General features: G+C 38.1%; 1 protein-coding gene across 6 annotated transcripts in view; it reads right to left on the bottom strand.

The window, feature by feature from the left end:
- The window catches only part of LYRM7 (LYR motif containing 7), a 149806-nt gene that overhangs the window by 84725 nt on the left and 46219 nt on the right, over positions 1–18862 (bottom strand). Inside the window, exon 6 of one of the 6 annotated variants that reach the window (XM_079144305.1) lies at positions 16698–17650. The exons of the other annotated variants lie outside the window; for them this stretch is intronic. Coding sequence (XP_079000431.1) covers positions 17634–17650 — 17 coding nt within the window. The 3' untranslated portion in view covers positions 16698–17633. Of the gene's footprint in view, positions 1–16697; positions 17651–18862 lie in introns of those variants that run through there. 6 annotated transcript variants of the gene reach the window in all.

Raw genomic sequence — 18862 nt, 5'->3', positions numbered from 1 at the left:
TTCTGTTTTCAAGTGAAACCATTATTCAAGAGTGAAAAAGAAATAGACATTTCAGACCAACCGTTTGGGGTAGTGTGCCTCTCACAGACTCTCACAGAAAGAACTTTCTTTGCTTAAAGAAAAATGAACTAAAGAAGAGTGAGATGCAGGAACACTGATGATCAAAGGGCTGTTAAACATTAACTGAATGGAACAACAAACACGACTAAGTGGCTTTAAAATAAGGTGACTCCTGCTCTCCCCTCGCCAAGTAAATATATTTTTTGAGAACTAGATACATCTATTTTAAAATTTATGTGGGAAAAAAAAGTGCCAGAATATTTAGGAAAGTCATGAAGTAGAGGAGTCATGAACTGAAACTCTCTAAGACATTATCTTATTAGAGTAATTGTGGTGCTGGCACTCGACCAGTGGTCCAGAATAGAAAGCACAGAAATTGTTGTAAAATATGTTGAAATTTAGTATTAGAAAAAGGTAACCTTAAATCTTGTGGGGGGAAAAAAAAAAACAGATTAAGCAATTACTGTGTTAAGACAACTGGTAGCTATCAGGAGAAAAAAAATTAATTTCTATGGAACCTCAAACCTCTCACCCAAATAAAATGTAAATGAATCAAAGACTTATATGTAAAATATTCAACTACAAACACACTCTAAAAATATGGAGGCATATTTATTTAAAATCTTGACAAGGGGACACCTTTCCAAGTTTGATTGAAAAACAAAATGAATAAAGAAAGAAAAAAGAAAAAAAAAAAAAAAACTCCAAAAACTATCCAAGAAGATATTGATGAACTTACTACATATAAAATTAAAAGTCTATACAGAGAAAAAGAAACATAAATAAAATTAAAAGACAAGGGGCTGGAGTTGTGGCTCAGTGGTAGAGCGCTTGCTTCACATGTGCGAAGCACTGGGTTCGATTCTCAGCACCACATATAAATAAATGAATAAAGGTCTATCAACATCTAAAAAACATTTTTAAAAAAATTAAAAGACAAATGCCCATCTGATAAAAATACTTGTAATGTATATAATAAACATAAGAAAAGAGTCAACAACTAGTCTATACAAAAATGGGCATAGAATGTGGCTCTTTTTTTTTTTTTTGGTATTAGGGATTAAGCCCAGGGGTGCTTAACCACTGAGCAACATCCCCAACATTTTCTTGTATTTTATTTAGAAACAGGGTCTTGTTGAGTTGCTTAGGGCCTCACTAAGTTGCTGAGGCTGGCTTTGAACCCTTCCTGCCTCAACCTTCCAAGCTGCTGGGGTTCTAATGGTTCTTAATATGTGAACATATATAAAAATGCTTTTGACTTAAATTACAGTAAGTGTGAAGGTTGATTTTATATGTTGATGTGAGCAATTTAAAAAGGATGCCCAAATAGCTGGTAGAGCATTTCTGAATATATCTGTAGGGCATTTCAGGAAGAGGTTACATTTGACAGTTAACTGAGTAAAGAAGATCTGCCCTCACCAATGCAGGCAGGATCATCCAACCCTTGAGGGCCCCCATGCAACAAAATGTAGAGAAAGGGCAAAAGACTGTCTTCTTGAGAGGCGACATCCATCTTCTGCAGCCATTGAATACTGGGCCACCAACTTACTTGATTATCAGCTTCCATAATTGTCTAGGCCAGTTCCCGTAATAAATCTCTTCTGATACCTCTATTGCTTTTGTTTTTCTGGAGAATCCTGACTAATACAATAAGATAAATGCAACTAAAATCCAATTAGATGGGTTTGGGGGGTTGTGCTCAGTGGGAGACCACTTTCCTAACATGTGCAAGACCCTGGATTCAATCTCCAGCACTGTAAAAACAAAAACAAAACAAAAGTCCAATAGGATGGATTCTTGGGCTGGGGTTATAGCTCAGTGGTAGAGAGCTGGAAAACTACAAGGATGTCTCACAAGGGTATGGAGATATCATTTTTTTTTCTTTCTTTTTTTTTTACATCACTAGAAAAAATGTTTTCGGTGAGTATATAAGGTTTATATAGGGAAGTGCTGGCTGCTTCAAGTAAACTCTAAAATTTCATTTACTTAACCCTATCTCTGTATATACATATGTATGTATATATATATATGTATATATTGCATATATATCAAATGTGCAAGTGTATATGTATATATATACATATAATACTACAGTGCAGGATTTCCAAGTGGCAGGAATGGGTGAGCGGGAGGAAGGTATAGAGATGGAGGTCTGAGCCATGAAGTCATTCAGGGATATTGGTTGATGGTGACTCTGTCTTCTTCAACATAGAGCTTTCAAGGTTGCCCTGAATATCAACATTTATCAACAAAAGAAGAAAAAACAGGGAGAAGGACACATAGGAATTCATAATGGGGTAGGATTGGGAACAATACAACAAATTTGAAGAATAATTTATTGAATTAAAGCATTCACATTTTTGATGCATGCTCTTTGAGGAATTTATACTACAGATAATACATACATATGTGCAGAATGAAATCTATACAAATATATTCACTACAGTATTGTTTTTAAACAATCTCACTTTCCCTAGTAGGTGATTGGTTAAATATATTGTGATTCATGCATGCATAGCCATTATAAGAATTATAAAATCATTATTATTATAAATTAGCATATATGTAAATCTATAATATAAAATGCATATTTATAGTATCATAAATAATTATATAAATTGTAAAGAATTGACGTTCTACATGTGGATATGAAATAATCTCCAAGAAATATTTTTAGATAAAAAAACAACCATAGAATATTGTGTGGGTCATATGCTGTCATTGACATAAAAAAAAAAAGCACAGACTTAAATGTTTGTATGTGCCCTTAGTCAGCTTTTTCACTGCTGTGACTAAATGATCTGATCAGCACAATTATAGAGGAGGAAAAAGGTTTATTTGAGGGCTGCGGTTTCAGAGGTCTTAGTCCATAGAAGGTCGGCTCCATTCCTTGGGGCTCGAGGTGAGGCACAACATCAAGGTGGAAGAGCGTGGCAGAGGGAAGCAGCTCACATCATCAGGAAGTAGAGAGAAGAGAGACTCCACTCTCCAGATACAAAATATATACCCCAAAGCCACTCCCCAATTCCAATCTCCTCAATCACACCCTACCACTTCAGTTAATCCAGCCACACCCTACCACTTCAACTAATCCCATCAGGGATTAATTCACTGATTGGGTTAAGACTCTTACAACCCAATCATTTCTCATCTGAACCTTCCTGCATTGTCTCACATGTGAGCTTTTGAGGGACAGCTCACATCCAAACCATAACACAGGTACTAATGGTTACCTCTGGGCATAGGACCTCATAGGCAAGGGATGGAGATGGGAAGGAGTCTTTTCACTGTATGTCTTTTTGTAGCTTACACACACACACACACACACACACACACACACACACACACACTATGTACGGCCTAGTCATAACATAAAATACTTAAAAATAAACCAAGTACCAGAGAACAATACTGTGAAAGATCACGAAAGTTAGGCAGAAAGGTAGTGACGAAAATTTGTCAGAAATGGTGTACACACATTTTAAAGTTGAGATATTTTTAAGACAGGATGAAGCTTTGAGGAAACCACTGAAAGAACGGAGGTAAAATATCTGATGCTAAAACAGGCAGTGTAAAGAGGAGTGAATTGCAAAAAGGAAGGAACAAAAAGCATAAGACAGGATTGGCAGCATAAGACAAATCAGAAATCACAACAAGTGCGAATTGTGAAAAAGCAAGATCATTTCAGACAGGCTTCTCTAGAGCAACAGTCTGCCAAGCACCAGAGACAGGAGAAAGGTCACCTTAACAGACCTCGTGGTCCCAGCCAAACTGGCTCAGACCAAAAAAAACCCTTGGCCAAAACACAGAATCGTAATAAATAATAAATGCTTGCTGTTTTAAGCCAGTATGTTTTGGCATGGTTTGCTTTATCACAAAAGCTAATTGATAGAGTTGGGATTTAAAAAATTATAATAAAATTATTTTAACAGTTTTATGCTATTGAATTTGAAAACCTTTAAAGACAGTTTTCTTTTTTTATCATGAAAATTAATATTTATTTTTATTTTTTAAAATTTTCATTTATTTTTATTGTAAACAAATGGGATACATGTTGTTTCTGTTTGTACATGGAGTAACAGCATACCATTTGTGGAATCATACATTTACATAGGGTAATGATGTTTGATTCATTCTGTTATTTTTTCCTTCCCCCCACCCCTCCCACCTCTCTTTTCCCTCTATACAGTCCCTCCTTCCTCCAGTCTTGCCCCCCTCCCACCCCCCCATTATGTGTCATCATCCGCTTATCAGTGAGATCATTCGCCTTTTGGATTTTTGAGATTGGCTTATCTCACTTAGCATGATATTCTCAAATTTCATCCATTTGCCTGCAAATGCCATAATTTTATTATTTAAAGACAGTTTTCTTGAAAAACATTACACAAGGAGAGTCAAATTCAAAAAGAAATAAAAATATCAATGAACATAACACTATTAACTAAACCATGCTTCAGTTAAAACACTAGATTTAGAAATTTATAGGAGATTTAAAAAAAAAAAAAAACTGAATTTCAAGTAATAATCTTCCAGAGAATTAGAAAGTAGGGATAAGGTACAACCTGGTATAACTTTAAACAAAATTACACAAGGACAGAATGGAGAAAGGAAAACTGAAAGTCAGTACTACTGATAAATATATTAAAGTAGCCTAAATAAAATGCCAGCAAATAGCTTTTCACAGTGGCAGTTATCATAGCCAATGAGGTTTATCCAAGGTGTGATTATTGCTAATTAAAATGCTAACAAAATCTAGCATTTAAATGTGTATGTGTGTGGTTTATAAACACATCATGATTAAATAGACATGATAGGGGCTAGAAGTGTAACTTAGTGATAGAGTACTTGCCTAGCATGTTTGAGTCCCTGAATTCTATCCCAGCACCCAAATCTTTAACACAAATAAAAGATTATATGGAAAAAAAAATTTTAAAGGCAACAGAATTGTCATTAGAACAAATAGGATGTTTGGCAATGTCTAGTTGCCAATTTCTAGTACTTCTGGGTATTACATGATTAAACAAAAATCAACAGCATATTTTTAAATAGCATGCTTAGAAAGATTTTCTTAAAAGAAGAAAAAATATTAAAATGAAATGTGGTAAAATTATAGTGTTCGATCTTGGTGCTGTGAACATAGATGTCTGTTACAATTTTACCACTGGGGGACTAGACCCAGGGCCTACATATATTAACATACTAGGTAACCATTCCACCACTGAGCTACATCCCCCTCCCTTTTTATTTTGTTTTGAGACAGGTCTTGCTAAGTTTCCCAGGCTGGCCTAACATTTGTGATCCCCCTACCTCAGCCTCCCAAGTAGCTGGATGACAGACACACACCACTGCACCTGACTAATTTTCTTTCTTTTCTAAAAAGAAAATTAGCAACAGATGAATGGATAAAGAAACTGTGTTGTATATACACAATGGAATATTATTCAGCCTTAAAGAAGAATGAAATTATGGTATTTTCCAGTAAATGAATGGAACTAGAGATATTATATGAAGCAAAATAAGCCAATCCCAAAGAACCAAAGGCCAAATGTTTTCTCTGATATGTGGATGGCAATTCACAATAAGGGGGGCAGGGGTGGGGAGAATAGAGGTATTAAATTAAAGGGTACAGGGAGAAATCACATAGGGTAACAAATATTAAATAAAAGAAAAATATTTTTGAGACCAATCATAACACTTTGATAACATTACATGTCCTTATTTCCTTTGTACCATTATTTTATTTTATTTTATTTTATTTTATTTTATTTTATTTTATTTTGTGGTGTACTAGGGATTGAACTCAGGAGCACTCAACCTCTGAGCCACATCCTCAGTCCTATTTTATATTTTATTTAGAGACACAATCTCACAGAGTTGCTTAGCACCTCGTCATTCCTGAGGCTGACTTTGAAGTCTCGAAGTCTCGATCCTTCTGCCTCAGCCTCCTGAGCAGCTGGGATTACAGGCCTTGAGTCACTGTACCTGGTTCCTTTATAACACTATTCAATAAGCTTGTTTCATAGTCTGATTTAGAAAAAGTTGTCATTCTATACAATCTTTGTTAATTCTAGGAGTGGGAGAGTGGTTCTCTCCATGAGATTGAGTTGCTTTCATTCAACATGGACTTTAGCATTCTGGTGCATCAAAGACTTCAGGATATACTTCTGAAAGAACTTTGAGGTTGCTTGGGTCTGCTCAGGTTAAAAAAAAAAAAATACCACAGCCGGATGATTATCAGCAGATATTTATATTCTCAGAGTTTTGGAAGCTAGAAATCAAAGATTAAGTTTCTGGCTGATCAGGTTTCTAACTGGCTTACAGAAGGCCTTTACTTAGTGTAAAGGCTCAGAGACAGTCAGATATCTCAGTGTAAAGATATATGACTGGTATCTGCTCTTATAAGGCTACCCTACCAGAGCTCTCTGGTATCTGTTCTTATAAGGCTACCCTTAGGCTCATTTAATCTCAACTACTTCTTGAGAAAGCCCTCCCAAAATACAGTCATACTGCAGATTAAAAGTTCAATGTGAATTTTTTGGGGGGGATGATACAAAATGTGGTCTGTAATAAGGATATAAATCTTAAAAGGTGGCCAGGAGCTAAGGCTGCTAGTGCTCGCACTCTAGAAAAAAATTGATGTGTTATAAATTACTTTTAGAGTCAAGCATCTTTTATTGCAGAGAACAGAGCCTTTGAATAAATCAAATAAGCAATATAAGTCTCACAGGAATCAGACTGAAGTCATAATCCCAGTGGACTTCATGGGAACTAGATAGCCATCAGGGACAAGTTTGTTCTATGCATATAGTCTGAGAGCAGGTTCTTCTTACAGTGCTGTAAGTTGGGCAGACAATGAAAGACATGTCCAATATGCTTATTAATCATAAAGCTTATAATATCCCCTAACAAATATCCCACTCATCCACACACTTACTATATTAGTAAAATATTGCTTTTGTTAATACTAAAATATTGCTTTTGTTAATACTAAAATTTCCTTTTTGAAACTTTTTTTATCCCATTCTAAAATTCTGGAAATTGCTGAATTATCCTATATTCAAAAGTCACTGGGTTTCTCTCTTTTGTCCTTTTCTATTTTTTTTTTTTTCTTTTCTTTCTCTTTCTTGTACTGGGGACTTAACCCAGGGGCACTTTACCCACTGAGCAACATCCCCAGTCCTTTTTTTATTTTTTATTTTGAGACAGGGTCTCTGTAAGTTGCTTAGGGCTTTGCTAAAATGCCAAGGCTGAAAATCCTCCTGTCTCAGCCTCCCAAAGTGCTGGCACCATTGGAATCCCTATCTGAATCAGACATAGGTACCCTGTGGGCAATTAGCCATCACCAACAATCTCTGCAGGTCAGTCTTTTCTGATTACTGCTTCAACTTTGCCACCCATCACATTAACGATAACCACTCTGGTCTTGATCAATTAAACACTGTCATTTGGTTCTTGCCAACCCAGGAACCTTTGATTTCAGCCCTTTGATCCTTTGATTTCAGGTTCAGTGAACAATTAAGCAAACCGTTAAAGCCACTTGGTTTCTTTAGCTAACACATCAGATCCAGCATCTCTGTTTCAAGCACTTCTATCAATTCGGCCTGATGTACTTTCCATTCCTTCCAACCCCGATCCCACACTCACAGAATTCCAGACATATTCCACACATGTTTATCAGCAAACTGGTAAAATCTCATTCTTTTGGTGTCTGGTTTCTTCTCAAAGGACATACTTCACAACTGGCCTCCTGAGGCCTGCCAGGATTTAAGTCTGGGTAAAGGTCTAGAAACGCTGAGAGATGGTCTGCACAGGTTCTGAGAAGGATCTCTCTCCTGCAAAGCCACTCTCTCAGGTTCTTCAGGCAAGGGGAGATGGACCTCTCAAACAGGGAAGAAGGGGCTGCTTCTGCTAGCAGAGAAGGCCTGGCAGAATCTAGGGGTCAAGGACCAGCTGCACTCAACTCTGCCCATAGAGTCTCCATACCAATTTTCAACATCCCACTTTTTTCAAGCCTTATTTGAACAAAAGAGACCCTATGGGGTTGTAAATTCAAATGATCTTATAATTCAGTCATCTACAGGATTAGCTTCTGTTTTTCAGAAAACTTGACTTTACTAACACACAAGATAGTTTCTTTTAGGACAGTCAGAAACAAGCATGTAATTCTAAATGTCCCTAGAACATCCTGGCTTGTGAATAAAAATAAAATCACCTTATTATTTAGGTCCCAAATTCTTTTGCTTTGAAAACTCTCATGCACATAACTGTAAAACCCTGGACCTCTTCTGAGGTTCTCTTCTATGGAGGTGTGTCCAGGTTTGGGGAGGTTGTTACACAGTGTTACACACCAGTGAAGCCACTCTGTATGGCATCCTTTTCTTTCTTTCTTTCTTTCTTTCTTTCTTTCTTTCTTTCTTTCTTTCTTTCTTTCTTTCTTTCTTTCTTTCTTTCTTTCTTTTTTTTTTTGGGTATTGAACCCAGGGCACTTAACCACTGAGCCACATCCTCAGCCCTTTTTTATATTTTATTTAGAGACAGAGTCTCCTTGAGTTGCTTAGGGTCTTGATAATTTGCTGAAGCTGGCTTTGAACTTGTGATCCTCCTGCCCCAACCTCTCAAACTGCTGGGATGTTAGGCGTGCACCACCAAGCCAATGTGACATTCCTTTTCTTTGCTCTGAGCTCCCCTTGGCCCTGGGCCACCATTGTGATTCCAGCTAGGCTGCTGCTTGAAGCTATCCTCTGAACACTGTCCTCAGTGCTCAGCCTAAGCCACTGTTCGCACAGTGGCCATGATTTTGCTCTTCCTGCTGTGCCCACATGGTTGGTTCACCTGGATCCCTTTCCCACCCTATGCTGGTGCTGTCCTTAGGGGTCCCGCATGACCCAAGGCTGTCACCCTACCAGGTTAGGCTCCGTCCCTTCCCCTGCCAGCTGTCTATCTTGGCTCTGGCTTCTGCTGCGTTCACCCTGTCCTCTGCAGCCAGTCAGCTCACGTCACTGTCACCACCCTCTGGCGGGTGCTGCTGGAGCCCCCCTTTCTTTTCTAGAATGGGTAGGAAACTAAATATTTCCTCTTCCCTGTGCTCTGTCCTGTTGTGGAATTCCCACTGGGCTGCTTGTGGCCAGCAGTGTTACCCCACTTAAGGAGTCATGTCCTTCGGGATTATCCACACCCTCCCCATACATGTTCATCCACGCTGGTGATTCATATGGTGACAGAAGTTGTGGGAAGTTTGGGTCGGAGGCATCGCTCTGTGCCTAGAACTCCTCTGGAAATCTCAGGCCCTGTTACTGAGTTTATTCATCAGCCAGACCTCTTTCCTTGAAATCATGCCTGATTTCTCCCAGGAGCTGCATAATGCATTTTTCTTTCCCCCAATCTTCCTTTCAGCTTAAATTCCTGTCATGACCAGAGATCGAATGCTTTTCCTAGAAGATGGCTTACCTCATGACTCAGTCAACATAAACAGATCCTGCTGTGGGTGCTGGCCTCCCTTCACACTAGAAGGCAGAGGATGGTCCCGCCACCACAGGATTTTAGAGATCACATTTAGCATTCTAAGAGAAAAATGACTCTTATTTTTTTCATATATATTTCAATCAAATCAGTTAGGGAGGTAGGAGAAAAAGCAGAAGAGTATGTTATCCTGCAATTCAAAAATAGAGGGTTCATCAAGGAGGGAGTAGCCAATGTCATAAAATGCTGCTTGGTCAGGTAAGATGAGGGCTGAGAATGGACCAATGGAATGATCAATGTGGAAGTCACTTGGTGGCCTTGACAAAAACAGTTTTGGTGGTGTGGTCTGAGCACTTATTGGAATAGGTTCAAGAGAGAGTGGAGGGCTGGGGTTGTGGCTCAGTGGTAAACCACTTGCCTATCCTGTGTGAGGCACTGGGTTCAATTCTCAGCACCACATGTAGAATAAAAATAAATAAAGGTCCATTAACAGCTAAAAAAAAAAATTAAAAAGAAAAAGAGAGAGAGAGTGGAAGCCTGGTGTGTTGGTGCACACCTGTAATCTCAGCATCTCAGCAGCTCTGGAGGCTGAGGCAGGAGGATCACAAGTTCAAAGTCAGCCTCAGCAACTTAGTGAGGCCCTAAGGAACTCAGCAAGGCCCTGTCCATAAATAAATAAAATACAAAAAGGGCTGGGGATGTGACTCAGTAGCTAAACACCCCTGGGTTTAATCCCTGGTACAAAAAAAAAAAAAAAAAAAAAAAAAAAAAGAAAGAAAGAAAGAAAGAAAGAAAGAAAGAAAGAAAAGAAAAAAAAGAAAGAGTGCAGAAATGGATGTGGTGGGGCGGGCTTGGAGGCTAAAGTAATGATCTCAAGTTCAAGTCCTGTCTGAAAATAAAATTTTAAAAGGGACTAGGGATGTAGCTCAGTAGTAGCATGCTTGCCTAGCACGTGTGAGGCCCTGGATTCAATCCCCAGTATTTGGAAGAAAAAAGAAAGAGGGGGTGGGGATTGGAGACAATTTACAGATGCCTGTTAAGAAATTTAGCTGTAAAGAAATTGGGCAGTAGATGGAGGGGAAAGTAGGTCAAGAGGAACTTTTTGTTCATTTTATTAAAGATGATATAAATAATAGCATCCTTGTAGGTTAATGGAACTAATTTCATCAAGAGTAAAAAATTGAGTGAAAAATTGATAGTATGCCAGCAAGCAAAAACTACTGTAGTGATATCCTTTCTTGAGAGGGAATGACGTCTGGTATGGAGGGGAGGGGCTGACTTTAAAACAGAACAGAAACAGTTCATCTCCAGTACCAAGCCATTAGGGAGAAGTTTTGGTTTTATGTAGAAAATTACATTTTTGATCTGATTTATATTATTGATCGTAAGAAAGCAAGAGTGTTCATCAGATCAATAGAAAGCCAGCTTCAAAAGTGGAAGTGGTCCCTGAGGACAGTCTCCCCAGAACTCATTCTGCAGAAACCTGTCCTACCCCCTTAGGGGAGGTCAGGGGATGCAGGATTGGAAACATGTCCCCAGCCACACTCAGGGCAAGGCCAGTGAAGGCGGTCTTTCTGATGGTCACTGACAGTCAATTCTGATCTAAAGATGCTCCAGATTAGATTAAAGATGGGAATAAAGGAAAGAAAGAAACAATTATGTTTTCTAGTCAATGCGGTTCCATTTAGAACTAGAAAGGAAGAGGAAAGAACGGGTAGAAAATAATTTTCTATTTTAAGTAAATGGATAGGATAAGGATGAGTCAAATAAATTAGCTAAGAAACAGTGCTGGGAAGGAGAGAAAAATAATCTATTTTAAGAAAAATGGATAGTGTGACAACGATTTAATTACATTAGCTAAGAAAGCAGTTAGCGTTTATTATACCTTTCAGGGCGAGAGGGCTAAAGACTTGAATATAGGACAAAGCTGGAGGATTGAGCAGCAAGAAAGAGAAGCAAAGCCTAGAGTAAGTGGTAGGATGAAGGGACAAAATCACATTTTCATCTGAAGGGACCGCTGGGAATGATACTGCAGAGTTGCAGGTGCCATGTCCCCACCGGAGTCCTCCTCTGTGTCCATACCAGTTCACACATCACTATTACAAAAGCCTCTTGAGATAAAACAACTGGAGAAGGAGCAGATAGGGTGCCATCTCCACATCTGCAGCCCCTGCAGCATTGTGGGGAACTCTTCTGACAATACACATGCAGTAGAAATGCAAAAGCAAGTGCAGCCATGTGTGAGTCTTCGTCACCCTATTTTATGGTTTTTGCTGTTTATTTTTTTGCAATGCTGGGGATGGAAGCCAGCATTTTCAACATGCTAGGCAGATACTCCACCACTGGGCTACACTCCCAGAGTCACTTTGTTTTGTTTTGTACCAGAGATTCAACTTGGAGGTACTTAACCACTGAGCCACATCCTCAGCCCTTTTTTATATATATATATATATATTTTTAGCTGAGCTGCTTAGGGCCTTACTGAGTTGCTAAGGCTGGTTTTGAATTTGTGATCCTTCTGCCTCAGCCTCCAGAGCCACTGGAATTACAAGCATGTACCATTGCACCTGGCTTCATTTTATGTTTGTTTTAAATTTCCTGTAGCAATAGTTCTAATTTCTTTGATTCAATGTCATTATCAAATAATGCAAAAAAATAGCTAACATATTAAGTACTTACAATGCACCAGTACTGTTCTAAGTAGTTCGAATATATTAATTAATTTCAGGTAGGCAGATTATTCTTCTTACAGATAAGGAAACAGGCACAGAGGTTAGGTAACTTATCTCTAGATAGTGGGGAATCTGGAGGTAACCAGGCAGCCTAATGGCAAATGCCTATGCTTTTAGTCTCTATGATATTTATTTATTTATTTATTTATTGTGCTGGGGATTGAACCCAGGGCCTTGTGCGTGTGAGGCAAGCACTCTACCAACTGAGCAATATCCCCAGCCCTATTTCTATGATTTTATACCCATCTCAGGATTTAGAGACCTCTGTATTTCCAAGAACCCCTTGCTGGCTTTGTGTATGTTTGTGAAAATCCCATTTTATCTTTGCATTATGAAGTTTCATTCCAAATTATATTAAATTCCAAATTATTGGATTTTTTTTATCATCACAGAGAAAACCATAGCCACTTTTTCTTATGAATTCAAGCAATTTCTGGAACACTCATCCATGTGAGCATTATGCAATGATGAGTCAGCTGTCAGAAAGGTTTGGGAAGTGAGATCTTATATTACTGTCTAATGATGGTAACAATTTAACTTTACACAATGTCTACAGTGAATATTCTTCCTATATTAATCATTTAAATGATTTCTGACGCCATATGTACAAATGAATCAACATCCACATTCTTTCCAATACCAATATTTGACAATTAACAAAATATTAAATTTACACAATTCACCTATGGAAAAGAGCTGATGGGCAATGGAGAAGCAAGACGAGAAAAGAGTGAAGCAAGTGGAGGGAAAAATAAGAACGAAACATTCAGTTTTCAAGTAAGTAGAAACATGCTCCTCTTTCTTCTAGAAATTGTGTATAGAGGAGACAAAAGAGGCAGAGAGTGTAACTCAGTGGTAGACATACTTAGCATGTGCAAGACTCTGGGTTTGATCCCCAGCAGTAAAGAACAGAATGGATGAGCAGAACATTTAGAGTCTTCATGAGCTACTCCTGTAGACTTTCCAGTCTTGTAGCAGAGAAAAGTGTGTATAGCCGGGCACAGTGGTGCACACCTGTAATCAAAGCAGCTTGGGAGGCTGAGGCAGGAGGATTGTGAGTTCAAAGCCAGCCTCAATAACTTAGTGGGGCCCTAAGCAACTTAGACCCTGTCTCAAAATAAAATATAGGGGCTTGGTTTGTAGCTCAGTGGTAGAGTTCTTGCCTTGCAAGTGTGAGGCATTGGGTTTGATCCTCAGCACTATGTAAGAATAAATAAAAAAAATAAAGATATTGTGTCTATGACTAGAAAAAAATTAAAAATTAAAATAAAATATAAAAAAGGGTTGATGATGTGGCTCAGTGGTTAAGTACCTCTGGGTTCAATCCTCCCCCTGCCCCCGGACCAAAAAAGAAAAAAAAAAAAAAAGAAAAAGAAATGAGTGTGTATGACTTTGAGAGTGTAGTCAAATGTGCACAGGTCCCGGATGGCGGAACTGTGCTCAAGAAATGAGGTCATAGCATACATTTCACAAAAACACCACCTGGCCAGTGCCTCATCCTGAGCAAGATTCCAATAATAGTTCTGCCCTGATTTGCTTTGTCATCTTAAATAATGTATTATCTTCTGTCATTCTATCACTCTTCCTACACCTATAACACCTATTCCATCAAGGTGCCATAAAGTCACACTAGCTAAATGTGTTTTTGCAGATGCAAGTAAGCGCTATTTGCTGCTTGCTTAGAAATTTTTCCTGAGAAAAAAAGTCAAAAGTATTTTTAAAGCAGAGTTATTCTTAAAACAAATGACATAATTAAATGCAAGCATAACCAGAACATGATGAACTGACAACTTATATTTATAGAAATTCAATACTTCTAAGTAATTCCTGTATAAACCATTACTCAGTCACATTGACATAAATTATAGAGGAATTAGAATGATCATAAGCAGATATAATCAAATACATTATAGTTGCTGTGGCAACCCACAACTTTTCTTTTCCTGTATTGTTGTGTATCAAAGGCACAACATGATGCTTTTATAAGTGACATTATAGGAGACCAAGTTCTAAGTACAATGGTTAATGACCCATCTCGTTGAATTGTGTTTTTCAGTCTTACATGCTCACTATCCTGGAGGGAAGTAATAAAGTCCTACAGTTCCTGAGGAAAAAAAAAGGCAGACTATTTTTAGTTTAAAGGGTCAGAGTCTTATTATTCATCTGAAAAGGATATTGAGATACTTTCAGAGTGAGCAATGAGTGTGGGTCAATGTATTAAACTGCCATCAGGAAGTTTCCTGTGCCAGTCTTAGTTAAATGGTAATTAATTTTTAAACCTTGAAATGCAATGGGATTATAGTTTGCCATTTATTGATGTAATCTATACCATTGTCAATAGCAAAATTTTTTCTAATATGTATTATGTGAGCTGCTCTGCTGAGATCACAAGGTATAATAACAACATAAATCATACTCCTTTTAAATAAAACATTTTATTATAGCATAAAATACAGACATATATACATACATGCATACAAAAATCCAGACAAATACCTAGCATATAAACTCAATAAACTTTCACAGAGCAAACACAATTGTGAAGCCTTCACTTAGATCAAACCATAGTCAGGTGTCATTTAATGATGTTTCATGGACTGTATGTACTACCGTGATGCCATAAGATTATAATGAAGCTAGAAAATCCCTATTGCCTAGACGTAGTTGTCATAACATCACATCATAGGGCAATGTATTGCTTACATTTGTGGTGATGCTGATACAAATAAACCCACCATGCTGCCAGTTAAATCGAAGTATAGCACATGCAATTATGTAGAGTACACAGTACTTTTGTAGTGTTTTTTTTTTTGTTTTTTTTTTTTTTTTTACCTTTGAGCAGCCAGGGATTTGAACTGCGGTCCTTGTGCATGCTAGTCGAGCACTCTTCAGCTCGGAGTGCACAGTACTTGATAATGATAATAAATGACTGTTACAGATTTATGTATTTATTATACTACTCTTTATGATTGTTTTAGAATATAATCCTTCTACTTATTAAAAAAAAAAGTTCACCCTAAAACACTCCAGCCCTAGCCTCATATATCTCATCTCTTGCTTCCATCAAGGTCACAGGGTAACTGACCTAGACCACCTAGATCTGTGTAAGTACACCCTGTGACATTCCTATAACAGCAAAGTCACCTGACAACATGTTCTCAGAATGTATCCACATTGAGTGACTCATGACTGTAGAATATTGCTAACATTGTAGTGGTTTCCTTGTCATTACCTGCCTTTTTTCAAGTTATCCACCAACGTGATTTCTACATCATAGATTGGTTTTAGCTTTCTAAAAACATGATTCTCCCCCCCCCCACCCCCCCAGTACTGGGGATTGAATCCAGGGATACCTAACTACTAGGACACATCCCCAGTCCTTTATTTTTTATTTTGAGACAGGGTCTTGCTAAATCGCTTAGGCCTAAGTTGCTAAGGCTGACTTTAAACCTGTGATCCTCCTGCCTCAGCCTCCCCAGACCCTGGGATTACAGGTGTGTGCCACTGTGCCCAGCTGTACGTATATTTTGGTGAACATAGTTCCATACATCCGAGTGCAAGTTCTGGGTCATAGGACATGTACTTGCCCTGCTTTAGTAGATAAAGCCAAATGGACTTCTAAAGTAATACCAACTTGCGTTATGATCAGCAGCATGTGAAAGTTCTAGTTGCTCCACCTCTTTGCCAACTCTTGGTATCATCTATTTTTTATATTTTAGTCATCTCTGCAGACAGGTAATAATACTGCATCATAGTTTTATTTTCCTTTGCCACAATGACTGATATAGTCAAATAATTTTTCACAGGTTTATTGGTCAATCTCCTTTTCTGAGTTGCCTATTGAAGTCTTATGCTCATTTTTCTAACGAATGTCTTCAGTATACTGATTTATAGGAATTCATTACATATTTTGGGTACAAGTCAAACATATGTATCATAAATCTCTTCTTCCACTGTGAATTTTCCTTTTCACTTTTTTTCCTCTTCACTTTTTTTTTTTTTTTTGGTACTGGGGATTGAACCCAGGGTTATTCAACCACTGAGCCACATGCTCCACCCCTTTTTGTATTTTATTTAGAGACAGGGTCTCACTGAATTTCTCAGGGTCTCACTAAATTGCTGAGGCTGGCTTTGAACTCATGATCCTCCTGCTTCAGCCTCCCAAGCTGCTGTGATTACAGGCGTGTGCCACTCCGCCCAGCCCTATACACTTTCTTTTTTTTAAATTTCTTTTTAAAATTTATTTATTTTTAAAAATTTTTTTTAGTCTTTGATGGACCTTTATTTTGTTTACTTATATGTGGTGCTAAGAATTGAACCCAGTGCCTCACACACGCTAGGCAAGCGCTCTACCACTGAACCACAACCCCAGTCCTACACTTTCTTAATGTGTTTTTGGCAGTTTCTTAAGTTCAGTGTGGCTCAGTTAATCAATCTTTTTAATGTTTTTCCTTTAGCATTAATTTTTTTTGTGTGTTCTAGTTAAGGACTCCATTGTTTGTTATATTTAGATCTAAACCTTTTGGAATGGATTTCTGACTGTATCACTTACTGAAAAGAACATCTTTTCTAAACCACGATTTTAAGACAAACATATATGAGAGGCACATTGAGAAAACAGCAACCTTTAAAAGTAGACATTGGGGCTGGGGTTGCGGTAGAGTGCTTGCCTGGCATGTGTGAGGCGCTCAGCATCATGTATAAATAAACAAAATGAAGGTAATTTTTTTTTTTTTAAAGCAGAAATTGACTTCAGTTATCTGGCAAATTTGGAATACTATAAATTAGCAATATATAAAATATAAGAAAATTAATTTCTTTGTCACTAGATCAGGGGTTAAAAACTTTTTATGTAAACAGACAGTAAATTTTCTAGGTTTTGTGGGCCATACAGCCTCACAACTACTCAAATGTATGACTTAGCAAGAAAGTCACCTTGGACAATGTGTAAATGAATGGACATGGTTGCATTCCAACCAAACTTTCCTTATAGAAACAGGTGGAGGGCTGGATTTGGTTCAAGTCCTGCTCTAGTCTGCCACCAAAATTATCTAATAATTATGTACTCGTTTATTTCCTTGTATCAGGCAGACCCCTTGCCTGATCCCTCTTGGTGATAATGAAGGTGATGTTGTTCAGTGGAGGTGATATTGATTCACCCAGTCAAAACTGCCTTAGTGGGACTGGAGCTCAGGGGTATAGTACTGACCTAGCATTTGTGAGGCCCTGAGTGCAATTCCAGCACCAGAAAAAGAAAGAAAGAAAAATAAAAAGTTTAAGTTGCCTTAGCTCTTTTCTGAGTATCCATGGTAAGGCTATGAATCAGGCTGTGGTTGTGGCTCAGTGGTGAAGCACTTGCCTAGAATGTGGGAAGCACTGGGTTCAATCTTCTGTGCCACCTAGAAATAAATAAATGAAATAAAGGTATCATATCCATCTATGACTAAAAAGAGTTTTTAAAAAAGTCTATATGAATCAATATTAAATCAATATTAACTTTATCATTGACCCACACCCAGGCAGATAAGTGGTAAGAGTCTCTGGGGTTTGGAAAGATTAATGTGGTATAAAAGTCCCTTTATGGATAATAGGGAATGGACTTCTTTTTTTTAAAGTATATTTTTACTTGTTACTTTTAGATATAAAATACATTTTGATTTTGAATTGACACATAATAATTGTAGTCTACTTTGTGGGGTACAGTGTGATATTTGAATGAGTAATGATTAGGAGGGCCTGGTGACACATCTCTGTAATGCCAACAATTTGGGAGGCTGAGGCAGTAAAATCACAAGTTTGAAGCCAGCTTGGGCAACTTAGTGAAACCATGCCTCAAAATGGAAAATAAAAAATGTGCTGGATTGTAGCTCAGTGGTAGAGTACCCTTGAGTTCAATCCCCAGTACCGCAAAAAAAAAAAAAAAAAAAAAAGATAATAATCAGATCAAGGTAATTCATATGTACATCATCTCAAACATTTATCCCTTCCTTGTGTTAGGAACATTCAAAATCCTTTCTACTAGCTATTTTGAAATGTACAATTAATTGTTATCAACTCTGGTTACACTGCTGGGTATAGAACATTAGAACTTATTTTTCCAATATAACTGGCATATTAACCATTACTTTGTTGAATCTGTTTCCTATGCCTTTTTCCTTCTCTTCTCCTGGAATTTCCTTAATGCAAAAGTTTGTTCCCATAATGGTTTCCTGTAAGTCTTAAAGGCTTTCTTCATTCTTTTAAATTTTCTTTTCCTTCCTTCTTTCTTCAACTGCAGTCAATATCATCATTGATGTCTGCAGGTATCTCAGTGACCCAGGCTGCAGGAATTATGGATTGTACTGCTGTCTGGATACAGCTCCTAGGTGGGGCAGGCTCATGGACAGCTCAGAGTCCAGTGCACTTGGCTGCGGGTGTCGGGTGCCTGTCTGTGGGTAAATGGGGTGGAGCTGCCCCCATGGGCACCAGTGGGTGCAGAGCAGTGTGCCTGTTAGTGATACCGTGTCCCTATGAGTGTCTGAGGGTCACAAAGGTGACTCTGCAGGAACTCTGGGCCCTGTTTTGCTAAGGGCAGGCTTCCAAGGTGCTTTATGGGGCTGAGGGTGGGTGCT

This window comes from Sciurus vulgaris (assembly GCF_902686455.1).
Source record: "Sciurus vulgaris genome assembly, chromosome: 6".
NCBI lineage: Eukaryota > Metazoa > Chordata > Mammalia > Rodentia > Sciuridae > Sciurus > Sciurus vulgaris.
Note: the sequence above shows the minus strand (reverse complement) of the source record. Positions and strands in the feature narration are given on the sequence as shown.